This window comes from Gymnodraco acuticeps, unplaced genomic scaffold (genome assembly GCF_902827175.1).
Source record: "Gymnodraco acuticeps unplaced genomic scaffold, fGymAcu1.1, whole genome shotgun sequence".
Classification (NCBI taxonomy): domain Eukaryota; kingdom Metazoa; phylum Chordata; class Actinopteri; order Perciformes; family Bathydraconidae; genus Gymnodraco; species Gymnodraco acuticeps.
In genome coordinates this window covers 1,367,303-1,393,571 of record NW_022989974.1, presented here as the reverse complement: position 1 = coordinate 1,393,571, position 26,269 = coordinate 1,367,303, and the positions used below count along the sequence as shown (strand labels likewise).

Here is a 26,269-nt window from a genome sequence, read left to right as displayed (position 1 = left end):
TATTCTTTACATGGAAACATGCATGTTCTATTAAAACTTAAAAGGCACAATTGAAAAGTGTTCAGAAATTAATCATTTATTCTTACACTTTCAAAATATTTTCCACATACTAGCTTTGGTTCACAGAACCAATCTTATATTAGTTTCAATTAAGTGATAAAGAAAATACAAAATTAATGTAACTACACAACCGACAGAAATACTGATATACATCAAAACAAGTGCAATTTCCAGTGAATTTATCACACAAGTGCAAGTAACTCACAATGCATAAACTATGCAACATCACCCCAGTACATGCATTTTCCCTCACTGGCAACATTTTGCTTGGTTGAAGTGACTGCTTCACTTTTTGTCCTTCTCCTTTTTGCATGGTTATGAGCACAGGTCATGAGCAGATGGAATCAGAGCACCAGTGGAGAAGAGATGCTTCTCAACGGAGAGCCTGACAGAGGAGACTGGATTAACCTTAAAGCTACATGTTACATCCAGGCAGGGTTCAACTTCATACCACTGTATCTTTGTCCTCTAGGCCATGCAAAAACAAAAACATCAAAAGTTGAGAAGATCACAACTAAAGTTATTCTGAGGATAAACAGCAGTATCTCTGCTTTCTTACACTGATAGTTAAAATGGGATGAGTGCTCATGCAGTTTAAACCTGGCAGACAGTAAGTACATCATTTATTTTTAAGTGAAGAATGCCACATAAGACGTGTAGTTTTTTTTTTTTTTTGGTTGAACCAAAGCTGACTTCCTATTGCTTAAATATTTTACATTCCTCTGTAAAAATGCACATCAAGCATTCATAGCTTGCAAGGCAACTCTGATGTTTAAGGAAGGAAAGTGTTTTTCATGGGGAATGCTCAGGCCAGTTCAGCCACCAGAGGTCTCCCGAGCACACAGTGGGAAATGATGAAAGATGACTAACAGCTATGCAACCATAAAAAAAGATAATTATAACTCCACAGGCAAAATGCTAAACCACTGATGTAACAATAGAACACTTGAACAGAAACTGTAGCCGACAGGTTTCTTTCATGAAAGCATTCGTACACTGAATATCGTACTGTGGAGTCTTTTTGATGAACAAATTCATCAAGGTTTGAATCCATGCATATAACAGATTTTATGCATAGAAAATAAGTTTGAACATTTGATGACTGGCCTGATACAATCCTGCAGAATATGTCCTGTAATGAATTTGGTCATTCACATAACGTATACATTATTAGTACCAACGTTTTCTATTCAAACTTAATTTTCTTAGATTGATATGGCTTCAATACACTGTAAAGTAACTCTGGTGTAACAAAAAAGCACTTGTTGAGAAATCTAAATAAATATACACATATTAGTTCATGACCACTATACTATGACAAATGTGCACAGAGGTGAAAACACTAGCAGTTGTTTCCTAGCAAGCTACAAAATAAGTAGATCAGTATTATAACTCTGGTAGATGTAGTTATAATACATAACCTAGTTAAACCAGAGTGTTGGAGTAAAAAGACTAACCCTGTTACAGTACTGGAGCTACTGTGCGCCCTGAGAGCTCAGAGGCTTCACAATACAAAAGAAACACAACTCAAAGAAAAATAACACTGGGGCATGGTTCAACCTGCTTATTAAGGACAGTGAAACTTCATAAAAGCCTGTTACCATGCCACCTTGGTGGTTATAAAAAGCAACCGAGGTGGAAAGAGATGCATTTCTGTGTCAGTGAAAGCAGTGTTGTTCTGCTTCCTTAAAAAAGAAAAAGTGCATTGTTTTCCCTACCTATCTATCACAACACATGTACAACAGTTGATACTATCGTCATAATACTTTTAAATGAAAAGGAACTCACATCTAACGGAGGTAATCTACTTGACTAAGTCTATTGAGCATTATAACAGTTTATGTGTAAATGTGCTGTGTAAATTAGCACGGTTCACAAAGCATGCTTGACATTAAGTTGTGTTTTGTAAATGGGAGCGACTCATGGACTAGCAGCTGTCTGCCAGTGTCAGTGCATGTGAAGAGGAGGAGGTTTTGGCATGTGATCAACTTAATATTTCCAAAACACTTAACCGGAGATAATTAAAGCTTGGTGATATTTACCCTTGCATGCTGTGTGACAAACACCGAAACCACACAATGACTTTACTATCCACACTGACTGGGATGAGAAATAACCAGGATCATTTGTCTTCAGTACAGCAGTAATGTTCATTTAAACTGCCATATTAAAAAATAGCCTATAGGTATAATATACCTATAAGTAAGCTCACTAAGTTGTCCTTTTAGTATTTGTCATACAGGCTCTTTTGTTAACCTCTGGAAGTGATCCAAAGCCACAACTTGGCTTCACCTTCTTTTCAAACATGTCCAACATCCAGATTTAAATGAGTCTTGCTGGTTCCTGACATTCAGCCCGATGCATCCCATCACTGTTCCTCAGCAGGAGCAGTGATGCAGTTGGCTCAGAGGCGACAGACAGACAGAAGAGAGGCTCAAAAAGTAAACGCGGGGTCATGCTTCCTGACTTCCAGAAGGAGTTTTTCTTTCTCGCTGAGGGCCTGTGTGAGAGCGGCCTGGGCCTCGGAGAGCTGGCACTCCAGAGTTTGTCTCTGTAACAGATCATTGGATCAGTTAGTTTCAACTACAACACATGAACATTTTGGCAACATACTGCTTGCCAAGTGGGCCGATATCAGATTCTGCTGGACAGTAACAGGTGTAATTAAGGCAACATTACACTATCCTGTTTACTGACCCCTCTCTGTGTTAGAGCTGACCAGCAACAGGACACCAGTATTACAGATGTATTTAACAGACAGAATGATTATGGCTCATTTAAACATGAGTAGAAACTGTAATTCAGATGAGGTTTAAATATCTTCACCTGACCCTGTTAAAGTATCATAAAACTGATACTACTAAATACAGAGGTCCTGCTTTGTAAGCTTCCTAAACTAAAGAGTGTGGAAATAGTGACCAAATTGTCAATTAAACCTCCTATGAGTGTGTTTTTCAGTGAGTAGAAACAAAATGACCAAAGATGGCAAATTTGATAGATAAATTAAAATACAAAACAATATTTCACCATTAACATTGTTTTTAAGAGGCTTGATTTTTGGTAAGGTAATTTGTTTATGAAATGTGCAGGTAAAAGTATAACTTTTTATCTAACCGGCTAGGGGAAAAAACTTACCAGGTTACACCCCTAGCTACAGACACAATAGATCAAAGCATAAACAGTAAATCTATACATATATGAAACTGCTTGGTCTCCCCTACCTCGCTTTGCTGTTGAACAGAGTAGGAACAGTTTGGGTTGTCGGGGGCCGCCACAGGAACACAGGCTGAGGCTTTAGGGTCTGAACCTTCAGCTGCGAGCAGAGAGGAAATGGTACAGATCACTTTCTGTTCATGTTTCTGTGAAGATCTTTCAGCAGATGTTGTGAGCTGGAGTGTTTGTGGTTTTACGGTTCAGATGCTGCTGAAGACAAAAGAAAGCTCACCTTTGAGCCTCATCATGCCGTCCTCACAGCGCTCGAGCAGCAGCTGATCCACATTGAATGAGGCTGGGACGGGCTGAGGCGCTGTAGGGTAGATTTTAGGGCTATCGTCCTATAAGAAATTAAAAAGTGAAAATTAACCACATACAACAACACTGTCAAAAGTATTTTCTTTTTTGGGGGGGAAAAGGTTGCTTGCATCTAATATGTGTTTAAAATACTGAGACTAAAATCATCAGAAATAATCAAATAGGTAATATTCTTAAACTGCATTAACCCAAACGAACCTTCAAAGTGACTGTGATGTTGCTCATGTGTAACTTCATCGGCGGACTGTCAGCGCTGAACTCGTCTTCCAGGAAAGGACCGATGTTAGTCACTGTGGAGGATAACAGCTCCACCTTGCAGTTCTGCACTCTCATCTCCATGTAGCCCAGAGTCTCGGCCTGACCTGAGTGTCGGGCTGCAGAGGGTCCCATCTCTGCTCGCAGGCACACCACAGGACAGCCCCTCACACCGGGCCGGTCCTGGGGTGGTAAGACTGGGGCTGCAGAAACAAAGGAGACGGTTAACCACATGGACACTTTACCAGATGTACCATCTTGATCAAGAAGATTTACTATTTGGGTCAAATCAATAATTGAACCATCAGAACAGTCTAGTAAGTTTAGAAACATAGTTCACTTTTTGTAAATCAGCATATAAAACCAGTAAAACAACAATTATGCTAAATGACAACATTCAAAATCAGAGACGATATTTAGTCTCATATCAGGATTTTGAGATAATATATAAAGATTTACAATACTTATGTAAAAATAGGCTTTCCTAGAGTTATTTAAGCAACCCACTGATTAGTTTAATTTAAAAAAGTGTTTTATAAGACAGAAAAACAAAGACAATATTTGAGACTTTTTGTTTTTTAGGAAACAAACAGCAGTTACCTTGAACGAGGCCAGCCAGCAGGTCAGATACTCTGATATTACCCATCTGCACCGGGACCAGATTCTGGGCCTCGACAGCCACTACTTGGTCTTCTCCCTTTACTTCCATTGTGCAGGCTGTTCCAGTCAGCACCAGCAGCAACACTGAGGACTGTAACAACAGCACATGAGGTCACATTTAAAAACAGTTTGGATTTATACTTCAAATCAATGTTTATACTTATAAGGTATTAATTATACTTTTGAGATTAGAGCGTAGTAACCCACCATATCCTGAGATACGTCCTCTATGCTTTGGGACAGAGAGCTGCTGAGGTCGGCTGATGACCCCCCCTCTGTGCCCGGGGCCGGGCTGCCTGTGTTGTTGGGACACATGGACTCCATCCCAAACTCTGGAAACATGATAACAAGCTTATAATAGATGTGACCTGTGTGATTCAGAGACATTGCTTTGGAAACCTGGCAGTGTTTTAAGCACCTGAGTCCATGAGAACAACAAAATTCTCGCTGAAATCGCTGTCGACAGAGAGATTTTCGTCAGGCAGGCTGCCATCTAAGATAGCACTATCAAAGGAATGCTGGGAAGGCGACTGCTTCATGGATTGGCGGTGCAGGCTGGCAGCCAGGGAGGGGGAGGACTCATCTGAGCGCTGGACCAGTTCCCTATAAACACACACACACACACACACACACACATTCGTTAAGGGGCAGCCAGTAAAAGCATGCTGCGCACAGTATGGGTTCCAGAAATACAAACATTCATGATGTTGCCAACAGCACTGCAGGAGAGACTTACTTTGCCTGCGGACTGAACAATTTACTCATCCCGGTGCCACGACTCAGCATGCTGAAGGCGTCCTTTGTCATTGAAAAGGCGCCTTTGGTCAGGTCCAGAGAGGCACTCAGGGCGTCTTTGGTCGCATCCTTGGTGACGGTGATGGCGCTCGACAGCTCTCCCTCCAGGCTGAAGTTGGACGGTTCGCGTGAGAGTGCGGGGGAGTGTCCAGGTGAGAGGACGTGGATGGCCCTCTCTGTTGTCAAACCGTCCCCCTCCTCTACGGCCTCACACGCCTCCTCCACCACCCCGTCTTGTTCGTCCTGATCGAACGCAGAGCCGGTGTTGATGGAGGAGACGCCGTTCTCTAACCCGCTGTCCTCCAGCACTGCGGAGTGATGGGTGGGGGAGATGTCAGAGTCTGTCATGCTGCCGCTGTCTGTCTCCGGGGTGTGGGGGACTTCTTCCTCAGGCTCTGTGCACGCTGGTGGCAACAGGAGACCCAATTCTGCTGAGTCCACCAGGAGGGAAAGACAAACTGTAGCAGGTTTTGTTTTCTTGCCTTGAGCCTGCTTGACATCTCGAAGATCCCGGCCTAACTCCCCCCCCAAACGAGCCATGGAGTCCTTCATCCTCAGCAGGGCGACATACTGGTAGTGGTTGAGCCACATCTTCACTGGAGTGATGGTGTGGGCCAGGAAGTGTACAGAGGCAAGTGAAGCCTCTTCCTGCTCTGATGATAGCTGGTGGGCTAGGCTGGGGCTGGAGGAGGACGACGATAATCCGTTTTTGAAGGCAGAGGGCTGACAAATCCACACAGACACAGCGAAGGGTTCAACAAAAGGTTGTGTTCTGCCTTTGGGGAATCGCCGGGCGCCGTCAAAACCTAGGGTCACACGGGACAGACTGAGAGACCAGACATCTTGGGGTCGTAGCTGCTTTCTGTCAAAAGGTTGAGGCTCGGCGTCTTGAGAGTGCTGGAGGAAGGTGGAGGGGAGGGGGTGGAAGGCACTCCGGTCCCTGGGGTAAGGGCAGGGAGGTGTGTGCTGGAAGAAAGGGCAGCTGGAGAACTTCTCAAAGGTGCTGTTCAGGTCCGCTCTGGAGCCGTGAGGGCAGAGGCGGGTGTTGCTGAGGACCATCTGGGGGACGGTAACAGAGAGGGACTGCGGGCGCTCCGGGTGGTCCAATATGGAAGAGTCCAAGGGGATTATTAACTATAGGAAGGATTACAACAACATCTAACTTTAATTTACAGGCGGTAGTACAGTTTATTTGAAATGAAACAACTAATCATCAGACAAAAAAGGGGCTAAACAAATATATATCTTTTTTATTTCATTTAGCTTAAAATAATTGGAATTAATGACCAAAAATACATCTCAGAACAACAAGAAACATTCAGGTATTTGAGCTTTAAATAGGCCAAACCATTGTAAGTGCAGGTGCATTAGTTTTTAAATGGGGTAAAGCCTTTAAATGCTACAATTATTTCTGTGTGTTTTATGGCCAAAGTAGCAATACAGCTGGGGTTTTATTCTGTGGCGGAAGATATGTAAACTTTCTGCTGTCCTTATATTGATGGGGAGCTCGTTCCAGCATTTCTTTGCTAGAATAGCCCTGTTTTTGTTGAGGGATACCTCCCCACAGTGAGTGACCAATATATAAAACAACAGTGCAGTGTGTATTCACCTTGAGCTGAGCTGCATCCAAGCGCACGTCTACATGCTCTTCTGCCCTGCAGCTGTCTTGCAAATGGTAGAAAGCTTTGACCTGATCCAGGGTGTGCAGCAGACCCCTGGAGAACAGGTTGATCCACAGGACGCTGGCTGGGTCCACACAGAGCTGCAGGCCGTTCAGCTGGGCATACAGGTTTGAGGTGGGCACTGGAAGAGGAAAAAAAGCGAAAAAAACAATGGCAATAAAGTCCAATTTGTCAGAAAATGTTGTCAACTTGCAAACACACATGCATGATGAATTGATAAAAAAACATTACGTACAAGGTCAAACAGACAGGTCTGTAATACTGTTATAACAGGGGGGTTGTGCTGTGATACAAACATTTAAATGCAGCGGACATACAATGCTTATAAGAGATCTAAACTTGAGAGAGAACACAACAAATATGGCTAAATACATGCAAACGCAGAATACCTGTAAAGCTGGTGTTGTCAGGAAAGTAGTACTCAGTGAACTGCAGATGAATTGCCGGTACGTTGTCTGGTAAACGCAGGGCTTTACGGTTGCAGGATAAAAAGGACCGGGTCTTCTTGTTTTGACGGCCTCTTGTTGACACCTGAATGTTGATGTGTAGAAGTTAGAACAGTCGTGTAAATATAACTAAATATGGGATTTGTTTTGGGGTAAATCTACTTCATTCAGAACATAATAACAAACGGAAAAAAGGAACTCAATTTCTCAACAAAGGAATGTTGCACATAACAAAACTAAACCTCCTGAGTTAGGACATGAGTGACTTCCTGTCATAAACTGAAGGCATATAGAAAATGTTCCCGGGGTCTCTTGTTCTTTAAAAAAAAGGGGAACTACAAGTGTCTTTGACTTTAAATAGACCTGGAAATGTTACGTTCTTTCATGATGAAAAGTCGAAAATGTCCAAAGTGAAATTGCAGAACCACTGAGAGTCAGGCGCGCCGGATTCATTTTAGAAGTAGGGGGGCCAAAAAAAGTGCGTGTGTATGGCCCAATCCCAAACCACGCCCTACACCTATACACACACCCTCCGTGACGGAGTGAACTCCGTGGAGTGACACATGAGGCTCCCTCCTGTCAGATGGAGGGAGTAAATACAGCAGCAAGCTTTGGGACAAACTCCCCTCTCTCCGGCAGAAACAGGAAATGCGTAACTGTATGTAGGCCTAACAACGGTTTCAAATCAGCATCTCTTAGACAAAAAATGTAAATGAATAACTCAAATAAAACTCCAAACATCTTTGGTTACTTTTTTGTAAAGCTCTTTTAGTTGTAAACCTGATGTTTATAAGCTTCTTAGTTTTTGCAATAGTCTGTAAATATACACAACTTTATAATAAAATGCACACATTTACCTTTTTCTAGACTAAACACAGGTATGATCCTAAGTTAAAAAAATATGAGGTTATCATGAGGTTGTTAACATCGCAATTTATCACTATCGTTTAGTGGTTTTGCAAAGAATGAACCACTCTCTGTTTTTGTACCATTCTGCGTTGAAGTACCTTCTCTTTGCTCAAATAATCTACTAGCGGTCTCCTTTTTTCCGATAGTTAGCTGTACAGCTTTACCCGCCTCAATGTCCCAACAACAAACCTCCATGCAGTCGGAACCAGCCTGTTTCGGTTCAACGGCGGCGGTGGTGGGGGCGGCGGCGGTTTTGACTTTTTCTGCGGCCGCAGAGGTGCTGCTTTTGGGTTCATCTGGCTTCGCTGTTTCTATGATTGATGAAGGTCCAGGCTCCGGAGATGTGGATGTCAGGGATGTGACCTTCCAGTTGTTACATTTAAGTTTAGATTGACTGTATTTGTGACCTGCTCCATCGAAATCAGTCGCATTGACCCGAAGACACATTTTGAGTTGTATACACTGCTGGAAAGAGGAGACTCCTAGCTTTCTAATGATATCAGGATTGTTTTTGTACTCCAAATATTAAGCGAAATATGTCACATTATATAATGACTGTCACCGAGTCATCATTTTGAGAAAAAGGCCTTAAAAGTTTCCTCTTCTCTGGAATCTATCGATCTGATTGATTATTAGTGGAGCAAATTATCAAAATACTACGGAGGGAAGATATTTTCGTTTGGAGGGGAAGCTCGCGAGTGTGTGTGTATACGTGTGTGTGTGTGTTTGTGTAATTTTGCGTTTGTGTGTATTGTGTTTGTTTCCCGGGGAAAACACTCACGAGAAACACCGGCTGTTGTTATGCCTGCTGTGACGTTAAGTTACTCCGTTCTCCGCTTGTAATTATGCCGTTACAAGCTTCAAAGTTGTATTTATCATCTGAATTTGCCGAAACAAGTTTAATATTCTGAAAGCCAAGACTTTGTTTAATTAAAATCAGATGAAAACAAACTGTAACGGACCCTGCCGTGTTATCTATGATTACTATACTCTTACATTCATAATTTCAGCGGAGGGAGGGGGCGGCGCTGTAGAAGAGCAGATTGCGAGTGAGAGGTGCCTGTCTACATCCCTTTACAAGCTTCAAAAATGTATTTATCGTGTGATTTTGGAAATAAAAGTTTCATATTCTGAAAGCCAAGACTTTGTTTGTTTAAAATCAAACAAAACACCCGAACCCTGAAAAAATAGTTTTTCACGTAAATCCACGTTTATTCTGAAATGAGCCGTTGCGACTTCCGACTGATTTCGATAGAGCGGGTCACATTTAGTTTTCTTCTGCGCTGGTTCTTCTGACATGTTTGCAAGTGTATATATTATTTCTAGGTTAACGGCTGACACACACAGAACAACGTAACAAATAAAGTAAACAACGTAACAAATAAACAAATCTAAGCTTTTTTATTGGTTGTAATTTACATGGATACATTTGAATGGTGTGACAATGTCCTATTTGATTGGGTTAAAATGTACATATTCTTCCTGTTATGTCTGCCTGCTTTATTTTACCTAATGCAAAGTTACCTGCTGCTCCATCGAAATCAGTCGCATTGACCCGAAGACACATTTTGATTCCTAGCTTTCTAATGATATGAGGATTGTTTTTGTACTCCAAATATTAAGCAAAATATGTCACATTATATAATGACTGTCACCGAGTCATCATTTTGAGAAAAAGGCCTTTAAAGTTTTCTCTTCTCTGGAATCCATCATTTCTCATCATCAATCATCATGATTGATTATTAGCGGAGCAAATGATCAAAATACTACGGAGGGAAGATATTTTCGTTTGGATTACTGCACTCACGAGAAACACCGGCTGTTGTTATGGCTGCTGTGACGTTAAGCTACTCCGTTCTCCGCTTGTAATTATGCCGTCACAAGCTTCAAAGTTGTAGGCCTATTGATCATCTGAATTTGCCGAAACAAGTTTAATATTCTGAAACCCAAGACTTTGCTTATTTGAAATCAGATAAAAACAAACTGTAACGGACCCTGCCGTGTTATCTATGATTACTATACACCTTACATTCATAATTTCAGCGGGAGGGAGGGGGGCGGCGCTGAGGAACAGCAGAGTGGCGAGAGCTGTCATCTTCCCTTCACAAGCTTCAAACATGCCTGTAGCTAGTGAGATTGAATATAACAATCAAAAATAACAAAATATACACAGCTAGATCAGATCACGTTTTAGATGCGACTTTAGAGTAGAGGGGAATTATTGAAACGGGATTTGTACAGTTTTCCGCGGCACAGTTTCATGGAAACACATCAGCTTTTGGACGACAGTCAATATGGATTCAGGAAAGATAGATCAACATCTATGGCACTAATTAAGTGAGGAAATAGCAAACTGCATGGACAATAAAAAACAAGCAGTGGGAATATTTATAGACTTACAAAAAGCATTTGACACCATAGATCACAATATTTTACTGATAAAACTGGAACGGTATGGCATCAGAGGGTTGGGATTAAACTGGGTGAGAGATTATTTAAGCAACAGACAACAATTTGTTGAATTTGTTGAAAACATAAAACAAATCCACAGATACAATTAATACTAGATAACATACACATAGAAAGAGTATATGAAATTAAGTTCCTTGGTGTGGTTTTAGACCACAAAATCAGCTGGAAACCTCATATCACTCATGTAAAAGCAAAACTGGCTAAAACTATCGCAATATTGGGAAAAACCAGATACATTCTGGACTATAACTCATTGTATACTCTATAACACACTAATATTGCCATATCTGATTTACTGTGTGGAGATTTGGGGAAACACGTACAAAACCAACCTACAGCCGTTATGCACATTACAAAAAAGGGCTATAAGAGTTATCAATAATGTTGGATATCTTGAACACACTAATGTATTCTTTTTGAAGTCACACATATTGAAGTTCATTGATCTGGTTAAATTTAAAACGGCACAAATCATGTACAGAGCCAGACATAATCTACTTCCTAGGAAATTAAAAACATTGTTCATAGACAGAGAGGGTGGGTATAATTTGAGAGGAAAGCTACATTTTAAACAACTCAAGGTCAGAACAACTCTGAGAAGTATGAGTTTAACAATCTGTGGGGTGATTTTATGGAATGGTTTGGAGCAGGAGTTAAAACAAAGCACAAGCATAATTCAGTTTAAAAGGATGTACAGAAACACTTTTTTGGAAAAATATGAGAATGAAGAAAGGTGATTGAAGACGAGAAATTATTGTATATGTATGTATACATGTAAATCTAAGTAGGAATAACTTGCATAATGATTTAAAGGACAATCATTGATCAAGTAAGGGGTGGGAATTAATAAGCATTTGCTTCCTCCTACTCCCTTTCGGACACATATGATTTATTATTAATATGAAGACTTTTTTTGTTTTTTTTGTTGAATATACAAATATTACCATGAATGTGGATAAATACTGTATTATAACAATACGGTATTCTGTTTTTCACATTTGTTATTTTTTATTTGTTATTTTTGAATCTGTTCGAAATAAAGACTGAAAAGAAAAAAAAAAGAAAAAAAAAATCTGCTGCTGCGAAAATGTGGGGCAGGGTTGAAAAGTGCCATTGGCCCCCCCACTTCCGGCGCCCTTGCTGAGAGTGTAATCTGAAGAGGCTGGGGGTTTCTCCGTCTCAGATGAAAACACCAGAGCAGCCAAGTGGAGAGACTTTCTCTTTTCTTACTGATGTATTTGACTGAAGAAAGGTGCATGGCTAAAAATTAGGGCTGTCAAGTTAACGTGTTAATAACGCGTTAACGCAAAAAAAAATTAACGCCACTAATTATTTTAACGCGATTAACGCATGTGTATTTTTTTTTCCTCGGCCGCCCCGTAGTTTCAGAGCGCATCGAGTTTAAAATACCATCTACAAGCTGATGCTGACAGCCCCGCTCCTGCTGCCCGCTTGTGGCAGACCACACTTCCACGCTCACCGGCAGGCACCGACTGGCTATTGGGAGGACCGGGAGGGTGTGTGTATGTGTGGCCCGAGCGAGCGAGAGAGAGACCTTACGTGCATTGTTGTTGTTAGCATCTGGTGCTAGCTAGCTGCGCTAATGGATAGAAGGAGCTGTTTAAATGAAAACAGAGGAGCGACATTTCGCCACAACTGTGCCGAGCACTTGACTTTATGCAGGAAGCCAGACAGTGGGACATTGTACGAAAAGTCAGCACACTCAGCACGGATAGTGCGCAACATGATTGCAGCGTCCAGGTAGCTCCCGTTCGAGCATATGCCTTGAGTTGCACATAGCTCCAACGATCCATCTCTCACACACACACACACACACACACACACACACACACACACACACACACACACACACACACCACACACACACACACACACACACACACACACACACACACACACACACACACACACACACACACACACACACACACACACACACACACACACACACACACACACACACACACACACACACACACACACACACACACACACACACACACACACACACACACACACACACACACACACACACACACACTTTGTATTGTATTATTGTATCAGAGAGGTTCCAGGTTGAATTGAGGCGAATATTTGTAATGTTCAGAGGTTGTTGTGTTTAATATTCATCAGAATATTTGTCATTGTTCAAATGATAATAAACATTAGCATAAAGCATATTTGTCCACTCATATGTTGATAAGAGTATTAAAAACTTTACAAATATTCCTCTAAGGTACATTTAGAACAGATCAAAAATGTGCGATTAATTTGCGATTAATCGCGATTAACTATTTTAATCGACTGACAGCCCTACTAAAAATATATCAAGGCTGGTTGTTTGTACAGCTCAATCTATTGTAAAGGTTTCCCAGAGGGGCAATTTGATGCATTTACACATAATCACATCAATATAACAGAGCAGCAATCTGATCAAACAAATTAGATAGCTGGGCAGAACAGAGGAGACTTTTGTTCCCTCCGTACGGCCTGTCAGGCAGATGCCTGGCACTGGTTTTTCCCAGGTGGGCTAACTGCAAGTGATGAGCTCACTGCAGCACATGACACTTGTGTTAGTCAGCTAGCTTACCATGGAGCTAGAGTTTTGGAAAAGAGCCAGTTTTATACACACACATCTTTTTTCAAAAGTTATCATTTGTCCAATCGTGATGGAATAAAGCACCTCAATTAGGCCTCATCTTGATAATGATTGTGGCCAGATATTAAGCATGCTCACTGCAAAGAGTTGTAAAGAGTGTTTTTTTATCAATTAATCAACCAATACCTGCTTTACACACAAACTATTCATGTTTTCCATGTTAACTGTAGGCAGTTATGTCATGAATGTAACCAGTGACTGTATAAAACTTATGGTGACGTCATTCTTTTAAAGAGCTGATGGACTTTGCTGATATGTCCCTGTTATTGGATCCACCAGTCTGTGGCATGATGCGGATTGGATATTTTTAAGAATTGTAAGATTGTAAACTCCTGTTTCCATAGTATTAATAGCATTCCTCACTGCTTTGTCGTCACTAAAATATTCTGAATGTAAGTCGAGGTCAAGCCTTGCCCAAAGATACAGCCTGACTGCTATGTCTGAAGAACAGAAGCCCCTCAGTGCATTTATTGAAGTAAGGCTTGTGCTGGAGCAGGTCAATCTAATCAGTTAATTCATTTAGGCTTGCCTGGTGAATGTCCACGTCGTCCACCCTGACCACCACGCAGCAGGAGCGCAACCTCTTCAGCGAGGACCCTGAAGGAGCAGTGCAGGTCCTGCCTGCTGCCTGCTCAGAGGGGGAGGGTCCCGACTTAGGGCTGGACTGACCATCTGAAGAATGAGAGTGGGGGAGAAATCACTTCCAGTCAGAAATGACACATTTACAAAGAGCAAGTCTGCTGCTCGGTAAGATCATGACACACATTGAGAAATACTTTTACTGGTTACGGTTTGTTTCTTTGTTATCATAAAAAATGTGCGGTTACTGAGCCATCTGTAGATTTGTTGGGAAATGGGTACATCATTCAATAGTGGTAACTTTGTGGTATTTATTTTAGATTTCATTAAATTACATTCACGTTTGTTCTTATTGCACAGAGTATAATAGTAGGACTCAAAATGCAGTTAGCGTCTAACCAGAAGGGCAAGCCTATGTATAAAATAAGTCTATAAATATGACAGCTAAAGTAAATACAGTATTATCAGCATTAAAAGGTGTAAGCACTATTAACAGTAGTATACATTTTGATAAAAATAAGGTAGAAATAATATAGACCTCATAATATAAACAGTACTATAGACAGGAATATAGATATGTATACACTATAGACCAGTATATAGACTTTTCTATATATAATACGAGTACACTATAGGTGGTAGGATTTTCTTGTGTTATAAAGGAAATACAAGTAATCATGTAGATCTGTGCAATTTATCTGAGTCCTTTAAGCTTTGACATATTATAATTCTGCACTCATACCTCGTACTGTCTTAGCGGGGGAGTCCTTGTTGGGCTGGGGGGCCTCAGAGTGGGGCCCGGGGATCCCAGCAGCCTGGACCCTCCTCTGGTACTCCTGCAGGAGTTTCCCGGCCCACTGAGCCTGAGCCTCCATGGCTCCACTGTAGCGCTCCCAGTGCCGACATCCATCAGCTGATTTAGAGAGGAAACAACAAGGATTTGATTCAGCCACCATTCCAGGCTTCAAACTCATTTCCTCTGAACAAAAACCTGACGCACTGTTTATTGTTCACCATGTATGGTCTGTCATATACTTAAATTAGGGTTAACAACAACAATAAGGAGGTCATGGTGAAAGGAACAAGTTCATAACTAAGGTAGACTAGAATGAGTCAAATGTATAAAATATAATCTGATGACTATAAAGAACAATTTAAACAGTTTTCATTGAGTAAAACTTGAACAAAATAGTAACTGATTTCTTGACAAATATAAGAACAGAATGCTGAGCCTTTTAGTCTACTAAAACAGGATAAAAAGGACTATATTTAATACAAATTGACAAGGAAATGTTACACATGAATAAGACTATATTTAAAAAGTATCCGGAAGAATTGAAAGTAGAATAGCTTTTTCTGTATCAGCAACTTCCTGTAAATTAGAGTGCATTCTTTTGTATTTGTCAACAACCTTGGCCATTTTTCAAAGTTGGATGTTTGGATAAGTATACAACATGTGTATAAAACTGACCTGGGTTGGTATATGCATAAATCTTTATTTAATATTCAAAGACCGTAATTCTTAATCAAACAAATAGCTTAGTAAAGGTTTGTGGTCTGTGGTTAATTGACCATAATCGGCTCCACAGGCGACGCAGCTGCTCCACATTCTACACTGGAGGAATTCCACAGAGAATAATGGCAGTGGGCACGCACTCCCAGGCAATTAGTCCGCTTGAGTAGAAAATCCTCCCTAAAGCTAGGCCTGAATGAATGCTGTGGATAAAGTGGGAGCAGGACAGGCCTCTGGGTGAACTGCGTTGAAAAGCTCCATCACACTCACCCGGTCTGTGGACGGGATAGTAGTCAAAGCCCAGCCTCCTGAATGTCAGCTGCATGGCACCTTGCAGGCCCGGTGGGGGAGCCTCATCTGTGAGAGATCACATGATAAGTGACAGGAAACAGCTTGACGTTATCCTTCAAATTCAATAAGGACATGTGATCATTTGGCACATGGCGAGCTATTTCCAACTAACCGTCATCTAATGAAGAGCTGTCGTTGCATATGTGTAGGTCCAAGCGGGAAATGAAGGTGTGGTAAGAAGACTCCTTAACATCGTAGAGATCAAAGTATTGACTGGTGGTGCTGGGGGGGCCAGCAGGGGCGGGGGGGGTCTCTGTCCACAGGTTGTGGAGGCCAGGAGAAGGAGGAGCGGTCTGAAACAGAGAGGAGGTCAAATATCTAAATTATCAAGATGATGGACAAAAATGAGGAAAGAATATCTTGCAAAAGAAATATCATAGGGAAACACAAACAAGTTACAACTATAATATATAGTTAACATATCTAGAAATAGGCTTGAAGCAACTATATTTAAGTCTTTGTTTTGTTATAATAATACTGTCTGTTATCTGTTAATACGCTTTGTTTTCTTTTATTTATAGTACTATAACTTTAGAATGTAGAACCAAGCTTTTGTTGCTTTTACATGTATTTATATCTGTAGAATTTTCTTTTTAAAGTCAGTTATTTACAGTATAGTTGTGTTTAAGTTAAAAACGTGACAATATTTTAACAACCTTGGATTGTTAAATAATGAGACAATAAGGTGCTTATCAAAAGAGATTCTACATTTGTATGTCAATGTGTAATGTCTCTTGTAGTTTGGTTTCCTTGCAGCTTTATAGTTTTGGGAATTAAGAAAAACGTAGAAATCAGTAGAAATCAGATTTATAGCCAAGTTTGAGCTTGAAAAATATATATTCTATGCATGTTCGATGGGGCTGTCTATAATGTGCAAAACAAAGACAAAAAAATGCATAAAAAGGCTGAAAAAATCCCCAAACTGAACATTGATGGTTGCTTTGGAAAGCAATGAGAGCTGAAAATAGAAACAGACTGAATTCTTGGAGGCTGAGTACATTTTTGAGTTTATGAGGTTTTAAATATTAACTTTGTCTCTAAGAGACCTTTTTATTGGAAGACATTTAACGTTTTTATGTCCACTAGTTGTTTAATCTCATATCATGTTGCAGGTTTATTATGCCTCTTCACACTGACTTTTCTCCCAAACATTGATCAGCAGACCTGTAGGGACTCTGCCGTCCTGCTCTTCCTCTGCTGGGCCGACTTCTCCATGGCCTCGCTCAGAGACTTGGCGTAATGTATGATGGCTTTGAGCTGAGAGTCCGTCAGCACCCACAACAGGTCGTCCAGAATGAAGAGCAGCTTGGATGCCAGCACGTTACAGTCCTTTATCTAGACAGAACAACGATGAATTAAACTTGTGACAAATAGTTTGCTATTCAGATTTCCATGACAGAATAATATATGAACGTTAGAAACAGTCTTACTCTGCGCTTTAGAGCGATGCGAATGCGTCCCTGGTTGGTGATGAGACGGAGCGGCGTGCTACCAAGATCCTGGTCGTTACTCTCAATGGCATCCGCCTCGATACGCAGACTCTGCCAGTTTATTTCTTTGAATGTCAACACCTGATTGAAACAATAAACATATTAAACCCTCCAGCTTGATCCTGCTTAAAACCACTATGAGACAAAGAACACACGTTATATAAAATCGCTACTGATGTGGCACGGCTAATGGTTTTTATTTGACCCAACGAGAAGGAAAAGGCGTATTTCCTTTTAAGTGGCATACAAAACCTCATTCTGAAAGGTTGTTCATCTCTTTATGGCCCCTGCAGCTAATAATAATCCAATTGAAGTGGCTTGATTAAATGATTCACTGCAGGCCTAATGAGCACTCACCGTTTCTGTGGTGAAACATTTTGTTTAGCTAGGCCTTGCATACAACGTCCAGTCAGAGCTGTGTAAAGCTGAAGAGGGAGATAATAGGTGTGCTGTACCTCTCCTCTCTTCGGGTCGGTGACACGGGTGTATCGGAGGTCACTGCTCTCCCATTTGGGGTTCAGGCTGTTTCCTTGTAATTGCCAGAGCTCGAAGGAGGCGTGGAAGGCACGAGCCTGAACCTTGATGGTGATGTTGTTGATCCTCACTGACATGCCCTCCACCACTTTCTCTGCAAAGCCGTACTCACTGGAAATACACAATTAAACCTTGAGTAAAGGCATAGTCATCATGGTATGTAGTTTTAGTCGTCTGATTAATATAAAGATATTTGCATGCTTACCTCTGTCCTGCTGTGATAGCTATGGGAGAGGGGCCGTTTGGTGGACGCGGCTCCTCACATGTCCGCATTTCTACCTCAACCTTATCCAAGAACTGCACAGATAATATTAAAGAAAATAATGAAACTTTAATACCCCGCAAATAATTGACTGAACATGAATAAAGTCATAAACTTACTAGGGCAAATAACTAGTTTAGCAATTATTTTTGACTGATTTTGCAATAGAGATACTATTAGGGTCGGGATATCATTTTTGAAACATCATTCACATTATCATTAATGCGTAAATAGCATTGTTAACTACGGACACCCGGGTGTACAGTATACAGCATTGTTAGCTACGGACACCCGGGTGTATACAGCATTGTTAGCTACGGACACCCGGGTGCAAATATCATTGTTAACTACGGACACCCGGGTGCAAATATCATTGTTAGCTACGGACACCCGGGTGCAAATAGTATCTGCCATTTATTTATTAGGTCGGTAGGCCTGGAAACACTATATTTTATTCAGAATGACATTAATCACAAATGTCCCTTTACTAAAGGAGCCTACTGTGGTTTTGTATATTGCTTAATCCATATTGCGATTTCGATATAACATTTCAATTAATTGTGCATATTTAATACTAACATTCAAACATGATAACAGGACAGAGAGCACAACCTCTTGAGAACTATAACCAAACAGCCAAATAACTGTGCAGGGTCATGCCAAAGTTATTTTGGGATAAAAGGGAGGGGCCCAGTGTTGCAGAAATGTGCAAGAACTCTGGAGAAGGACACAAATAACATCGCTCTTACCAGACAGATGGGGCTTGTTTTCAACTTTGTCCATTGTATCTACAAAGACAGAACAGCAAGGTCCACAGAGTCAGACACAAACACTTGCCACAGCATTCTGCACTGTTTAACATTCACAGGGCACAAGGGCACTGTGGACATCAAGCTCCTGCAACGTGATGAAAAGTGACGACAAGAACTGCCACACTGTATTATTCAGAGTTATACTGATATTTATATTAAACAAATCACATATCATCAGTTTAGTTATTATTACAATGTACTTAAACTACAAATGACAGCATTAGAGAAATAAAGCATTCATTATTAGACGAAGAGAAGAAAAAGTGAAGGACATAATTAACATAAAAAAGACAGTAATGGACATTTAAGTGTTGACTATTACAAAAACATAATGTCACATTTAATAGATCAGTTTTCACATGGCTGGACTGCATGTTTTCTGAAGACAGGAGTGTTTCGATTGTAACAATGTTCCAAAGCTTTTAAGAAAAGGGCTTGTTTTGACCAAATTATCTAAGAATACAAAGAAAACAAAGAAGCTGTAGCAGTGCTTGACAACATGTTGGGCTAATGAATCACAATGTTTAGTAATTACTGCGTTTACATTTGCAAGAGCTTTCAAAAGGACATTGTTAGCCTTCAAGCAGTGAATGTCTCAAAGCAGTAATGAAAGCAGCCAAATGACTGTGATTATGTCAGAGAGTTATTTGCAGAGCAATGAAACCTAATGTTGTGCCTAAAGATGTCTGAAGATGATAAACAGTAACATATAGATAGAAAATCAGCACTGAGAGCTGAAAAAATCCTCTATACTCTGCGTCCAAGACCTAGCTTGAATATCAGGAGCAGTTTAAAGAAATTCCTGAGATTTTTGACATTGCTTTCAAATCAAGGTCAAATTTAAATAACACACATTTTTAATTATGACAAGCATGCTAACAATGACAAGTATTCAAATATACAAGTTCAAATATATCCATCAGGAACAAAAAGTCAATCGTTGACCTGGTGGTGAGCCAAGACTTCTAAAATCAACATCATACTTTATTAAAAGAAGGAACTGATAAACAGCCAAGTACAGACCAAGCTAACATTTCAGGATATATTGGTCTACATTTTTTAGCTTTTTTATGAGAGGTTAGCCAGGGGCATTGGGAATAGGAAAACAAACAAGTGAATTCCAGTAATACGTTTTAAAAAATGAGTTTTTACCCAGAGTCAGCCGGGTAAAAACTCTTCCTACACAGCTAGACAGGTTGTAACACCACTTTTTCTTTTAAATCAAGTGTGCTATTTTTTGATCAACAATTTAAATGATGGGTTCTTTTTCTAGATCAGCCATGTGAACCATGGGTAGTAATTGCTTTGACAGTACCAGCTAAATAAAATGCCTTATTGTGCATCCTTAATGCTGATAGCCCAGTGCACAGCATCCAGTTTATCCCAGGATCACAGCAGCCTCTGGCCTTTTGTGTCCCTCTGAATCACGGCTTGCCTCTCCATTACTGATAACCAGTGCTTGTCTAAGCATCATAATGTCCGCAGCAGTGCCTCTAGCAGGGCTCATCTCCGTGGTACTGACACTGCTCATTTCCTCTACCACTCTTGTTGGGAAAATACTAAATGTACTCTTCCAATATCAGGCCCAACTGTAACTGCGTACATGACAGGATGTATGATTACCTAGAAGAGCATCAGGACTGTTTTAGGCATATGAAAGCTATGTGATGAACATGATGATTCAACATGATGATTCAGGCATATGACAAGCATGATCATTTCTGACGTGGGTCTTAGCTAATCTTAACAAAACATCGTATACTGCTTTGAACCGGTATTCCTCCATCCTGTCACTGTGTAACACCCTCTCTTGTATATAAAGGCAAGGCAATGCAATTTTATTTATACAGCCCCTTTCAGCACGCGACAAGTGCTTTACAAAATAAAAACAAAAAGACATTTAAGAATAAATACAGCATAAACACATTATTAAATGGCATTTAAAAACAGGCATAAAAAAGCAAAGATAATAAAATAAATAAATAAACACAGCAGGTACAGGAGACATGAATAAAAGGCATACTGCAGTGTGAGTATGAACAGCTCAATTAAAAGCAGCGGCAAATAGATATGTTTTTAGTCTGGATTTGAAAATAGGAAGTGTTTCAGCGGGCGTGCACGATTCGGGCAGTTTGTTCCAGATTGTCGGGGCATAATAGCTAAACGCTGCTTTTCCATGTTTAGTTCTTATTCTTGGAACAGAGAGCAGACCCGACCCAGAGGACCTGAGACTCCTGGATGGTTCATACACTGAACAAAAATATAAACGCAACACTTTTGTTTTTGCTCCCATTTTTCATGAGATGAACTCAAAGATCTAAAACATTTTCTATATACACAAAATAACCATTTCTCTCAAATATTGTTCACAAATCTGAAAAAATCTGTGATAGTGAGCACTTCTCCTTTGCCGAGATAATCCATCCCACCTCACAGGTGTGGCATATCAAGATGCTGATTAGACAGCATGATTATTGCACAGGTGTAACTTAGGCTGGCCACAATAAAAGGCCACTCTGAAACGTGCATTTTTGCTTTATTGGGGGGGTCTGGGGGGGGTCCGAAAACCAGTCAGTATCTGGTGTGAGGGGTAGGATTAGGGTTAGGGTTAGGGTAATGTTGTGAATCGAGTGGCCCATGGTGGTGGTGGGGTTATGGTATGGGCAGGCATATGTTATGGACGACGAACACAGGCCACTCGATTCACAACATTACCCCTAACCCTACCCCTACCCCTCACACCAGATACTGACTGGTTTTCGGACCCCCCCAGACCCCCCCAATAAAGCAAAAATGCACGTTTCAGAGTGGCCTTTTATTGTGGCCAGCCTAAGGCACACCTGTGCAATAATCATGCTGTCTAATCAGCATCTTGATATGCCACACCTGTGAGGTGGGATGGATTATCTCGGCAAAGGAGAAGTGCTCACTATCACAGATTTTTTCAGATTTGTGAACAATATTTGAGAGAAATGGTTATTTTGTGTATATAGAAAATGTTTTAGATCTTTGAGTTCATCTCATGAAAAATGGGAGCAAAAACAAAAGTGTTGCGTTTATATTTTTGTTCAGTGTAGTTATGCAGGAGATCGTTTATATACCTCGGTCCTAAGCCATTTAGTGATTTAAAAACTAGCAATAGTATTTTAAAATCAATTCTTTGGTCGACTGGAAGCCAGTGTAAAGACTTCAGAACCGCACTGATGTGATCCACTCTTTTAGTGTTTGTGAGGACTCGAGCAGCAGCGTTCTGAATCGGCTGCAGCTTTCTGATGGATTCATTTGTGAGCCCTGTGAATACACTATTGCAGTAGTCGAGTCTACTGAAAATAAAAGAATGGACAAGTTTTTATAAATCCTGTTGCAACATTAGTTTTTTAATCCTAGATATGTTCTTCAGGTGATAGTATGCAGACCTAATAACTGTTGTAATGTGACTGTTAAAATTCAGGTCTGAGTCCATCACTACACCTAGATTTCTAAAGCATGTGAAGGACACTGTTCAGGAACTACAGTAGTTGTGCCATATGCTCTGTATGTGATGACTACTTCCATTCTTGCAAGGATAATAAATACATGTATCCTGATATTGAAGCTCAAGCCGGTGACGAGTGATATTTTTCTAACAACTCTCAAAGCTCCTGACATTAATAAACAGAAAACCCTTGTATAGTTTTAAAAAAGAACCATAGACAAATACAAACATGAATTATGAACTTTTTCTGTACCAACTTTGTGTCTTACAAAAGAGAGACAGCCCCACCTTTTAGAGCAGCTACACAATCAGGTTAGACCACTCAATAGTAACATACCCTGATTGCGGCCTTGTTGCAGTAGACCCGGGTGACAGCCAGCCAGGTTGGCAGGTCCAGCATGTTCTGCAGAACCTCTTCATCGAGCTCCAGGTTGGACAGCTGCCCCTCCCCCTTCAACGTGCTCAGGTTGATCTTGTCTGGGGACAGATTCTTGGTGAACCTAAGGAAAATGAGACCAGAGTAAATATTGACAGCCTAAATCTGGAAAAGCTTCATTCATTTTTAACCAAGGGAAACACCTGACAACATCAGTACGTCACTGATGATCGAGGAGACAGGAATGAAGAAAATTAAATTATGCAGCTTGGTTAAGATGTTTCTAAAGCAGTGCAAGTGCATGAGTCATCCTGAGAAAACACAGCAGCCTCCATACTAGAGCCACAGCTGTATTTCCCGTCTTGGTTAACTCTTAGGGTGCTAGTGCAGCGCGCTCCAACAGCCGGTAACAGCCTCAATGGAAGTAAATCAATGTGTCAAGTATTTTAATTTAATATACATGACTGAACACTGTTCTGGCATATCTCCATGACATTTCAGACATCAGCCAAGAGACACACTGTATTGTTCTTGTTTGACATTTAGCCTGCTGCTTTTTCAACAGAGTTTGGCGAACAGATTGATTAACAGTATTAAATAAACTGATGAGATGATATTTAAATGTGGTCCAATTTGTCCACACGTTTAACATCGTTTGGCTTCACACCATGCTGTACTTGATAAGCCAGTCAAAGCTTGAGCTTCTCTTCGACACTCAGCAATAAAATAAAAGCTCAACACTTATTTTGTGAACAAAACATGGGCCGCTGGCTGCTCTCATTTAAATGTTAACTCCCAAACTTTTCAAGTGCCTTTAATGAGTCATAGAGGTGTAGAGCTATTTCACATGTCCAAAATACCAAACAGCTGGCATGCAGCGTTATGCATTGTAATACACTTGCTTTTGGATTGGCAGAATTTTAAAAAAGCGATTTGGTGGTATTTATTATCAAGACATACGTTGGAGTTAAGACGACTGAATAGTTGTGCTATTTGTAATAAGACTAGCAATGTAAACTAATAACTCAGATTAGCATTGTTCAAAGAGTACAGAAACCCCACAGCTTATCTGAGGCAAGAAGGAGTGCATTGTACACGTTTTGCTTAAAGTAAAACTGTTTGGTTTCAAAATTAAACAATGCCTATGCCGTTTTTATCCGATTAACACAAAAAATATCCATAGAAATTGTCAATTTAGTTTGAGAAGTCCATTATATGTGCGTTTAACACAGTGGCGTTGTACTATATATAGACATTATGGCCATAAGAATGCATGTAGGAAGGCCTGGGTTAAATCGGATGTGTTCTTGTCTACATCCTGGGTACCTGCTTTACAAATAACGCTACACGAAGACCAACTGAATCTATGCATAGACTATCAATTCAATAACTTTAATCCTATGTGCTCGCATTTCTACTGACCAAGTCTGTGTCCAGTGTGTCCGACCTACTGTGACAATTTTGTTTTAATTATTCAGTGTCAGAGACAACACAGGGAAGGAGAATAAGAGTTGGTCAAATAGAAGATCATCCAACTGGAGTAAGATACACCTTCAACACACGATACCGACTATGCTCTCCATCCCAAATGTATTTCTTAACAACTTTCAGCAGTAAAAACTAACAGCAGCTCACCATTTCTGATGCAATCAAACCTAAAAAGGAGCTAACATAGTGTGCACATGTCTTGGCAGCATCACAGAAAGAGGAAGTAAGAGCAGGTACAGAGAAGGGGAGCAGTCAGCTCTGGAGAGGATGCTGAAGGTGACAGGAATACAAAATATGCCCATGTACATTATGGTGCCAGATTGAATACATGTTGCTGAATGATGACATTGATGGGACTACAGGAACATAACTGACTACTCTGAGTTGGGGATGATTACATTTTCGCCCTAGATAGGCTAGATTATTAAAATATTTCCTCTAATAACCTACCCATGAAGAAAATGTGTATTTCTCCTTGAGGAAGTGGCATTGTGTTAAGCTTTACTGTGTATAAGAAATCTATAGTAACCTTATAAATAGATAGATGGATGGAGTTGAGTGATAATGATGATCTAATATGCTACTTGTTTCTATTGTAAAGTAATTATGATGCCCTGGACCCTTAAACGTTATGTGTCTAAGTAAACAGAGGGGTACAATAATGACAGATGTGAGGCCCATTTTATATAGCTTAGAAAAGCCATTAAAGACAGTCTGTAGCATAACAGTACTAAGAACACATGCATTCAGTTGTGAAAGTAATTTAATTGTATCCCGTTCAGGTTTAACGGGTTTGTTGCGTTCACTGTCCCTGTCAAGTTAACTCATCATTACGTTATTCTCATGTAACTGTTTAACATGTAGCGTTAAACTAGTTGGTAACCAGTGTGTAAATCAATGTAGCTAGCTTCACGTTTGATAGCAAATACTAGCAGACTGTGTGTTGGGCAGTAACGTTAAAACATCATCCAGCCGGGCTAACTGGCTAACACAAAATGCCAAAGATGACACTTACCGTGACAAATGTTTCAGAATCTGCTTTTTGATTAATCCGGCCATTTCTGCTGGCGTCCTTGTCGTGCAGAAACAGCAGTAAATAAAACAAACACTATCCTGCAGGCACCTCTTTATTATACACAGCCCGAGCTCTGTGCATCCTTCTAGCCGCTGCTACCTCGCTAAACGCCGGACAGCAACTCACTCACCCCCCCTTCTCTCTGTCTGACAAATACACACATACACACCAAAAAAACAACACAAGGGCTTTAACGACACATTGACGCCACCTGCTGGATATTGCGGGGAGAACAGAGCAGAAAATCACAGCAATCACGACTACTTCTGCATCCAAGCTAATAATACTTGCAATTATGCAATGATAAAGTGGTGGTTGTGTGTTATTACCTACATTAAATCAGTTAATCCGAGTGAAAAATGTATCTATATTTAAAACCTTTTTTCAAATGACATCTCTGTTCCATGTGAAAGAGCAACACAAGAAAAACATATTAGATCAAACACATTTTCAGAGGGTACGATTTATAATTAAAAAAACAACCAATTAACTATTATAGATTTGACAATGTATATAATATGAGTGAAACTATAATGCATTTTGTAACAAACTAAACTATATATCGTGATCATTTAATTGATGTCACTTAATCTGATATCATTTTAAGGCCCCCATGCAGAGTGCCATACACCCAATTTAACATGGAGTACTCAACATATCTTAACATTGTGCAGTAACATTATTTTTCTTTTTGCAAATCATCTGAATGTTAGGTTTAAATGTGAAATACCTTGGGATGGAAACCTGGCTATACCTGAAACCTTTTACCCATGTATACGTAGTAGAGGTGTATTGAACACGTTAAACAGGTCGAACTGATATCA

At 40.4% G+C, this 26,269-nt stretch overlaps 1 protein-coding gene across 1 annotated transcript; it reads right to left on the bottom strand.

The window, feature by feature from the left end:
- Positions 1-60: 60 nt before the first annotated feature.
- Positions 61-25,600, bottom strand: uhrf1bp1 (UHRF1 binding protein 1). The gene is made up of 21 exons (XM_034211054.1): positions 25,386-25,600; positions 22,844-23,006; positions 18,969-19,007; positions 18,163-18,254; positions 17,879-18,068; positions 17,364-17,504; positions 17,098-17,268; positions 16,046-16,226; positions 15,853-15,939; positions 14,812-14,982; positions 14,020-14,162; positions 7,373-7,514; positions 6,911-7,104; positions 5,243-6,435; positions 4,925-5,109; positions 4,714-4,838; positions 4,447-4,597; positions 3,790-4,049; positions 3,506-3,614; positions 3,282-3,373; positions 61-2,611 (listed from the first exon to the last, which is right to left on the bottom strand). The coding sequence occupies exons 1-21, from the start codon at positions 25,427-25,429 to the stop codon at positions 2,495-2,497; spliced, it is 3,990 nt and encodes a 1,329-aa protein (XP_034066945.1). The 5' UTR covers positions 25,430-25,600; the 3' UTR covers positions 61-2,494.
- Positions 25,601-26,269: the final 669 nt, after the last annotated feature.

Excerpts from the sequence above, each read along its gene's own strand:
- uhrf1bp1 (XM_034211054.1), bottom strand. The coding sequence starts at position 25,429 with ATGGCCGGATTAATCAAAAAGCAGATTCTGAAACATTTGTCACG. Across the intron at positions 23,007-25,385 it reads ATTCTGAAACATTTGTCACG|GTTCACCAAGAATCTGTCCC; the intron begins GTAAGTGTCATC and ends CATTTTCCTTAG. Across the intron at positions 4,598-4,713 it reads AGGACGTATCTCAGGATATG|TCCTCAGTGTTGCTGCTGGT; the intron begins GTGGGTTACTAC and ends CTGTTGTTACAG.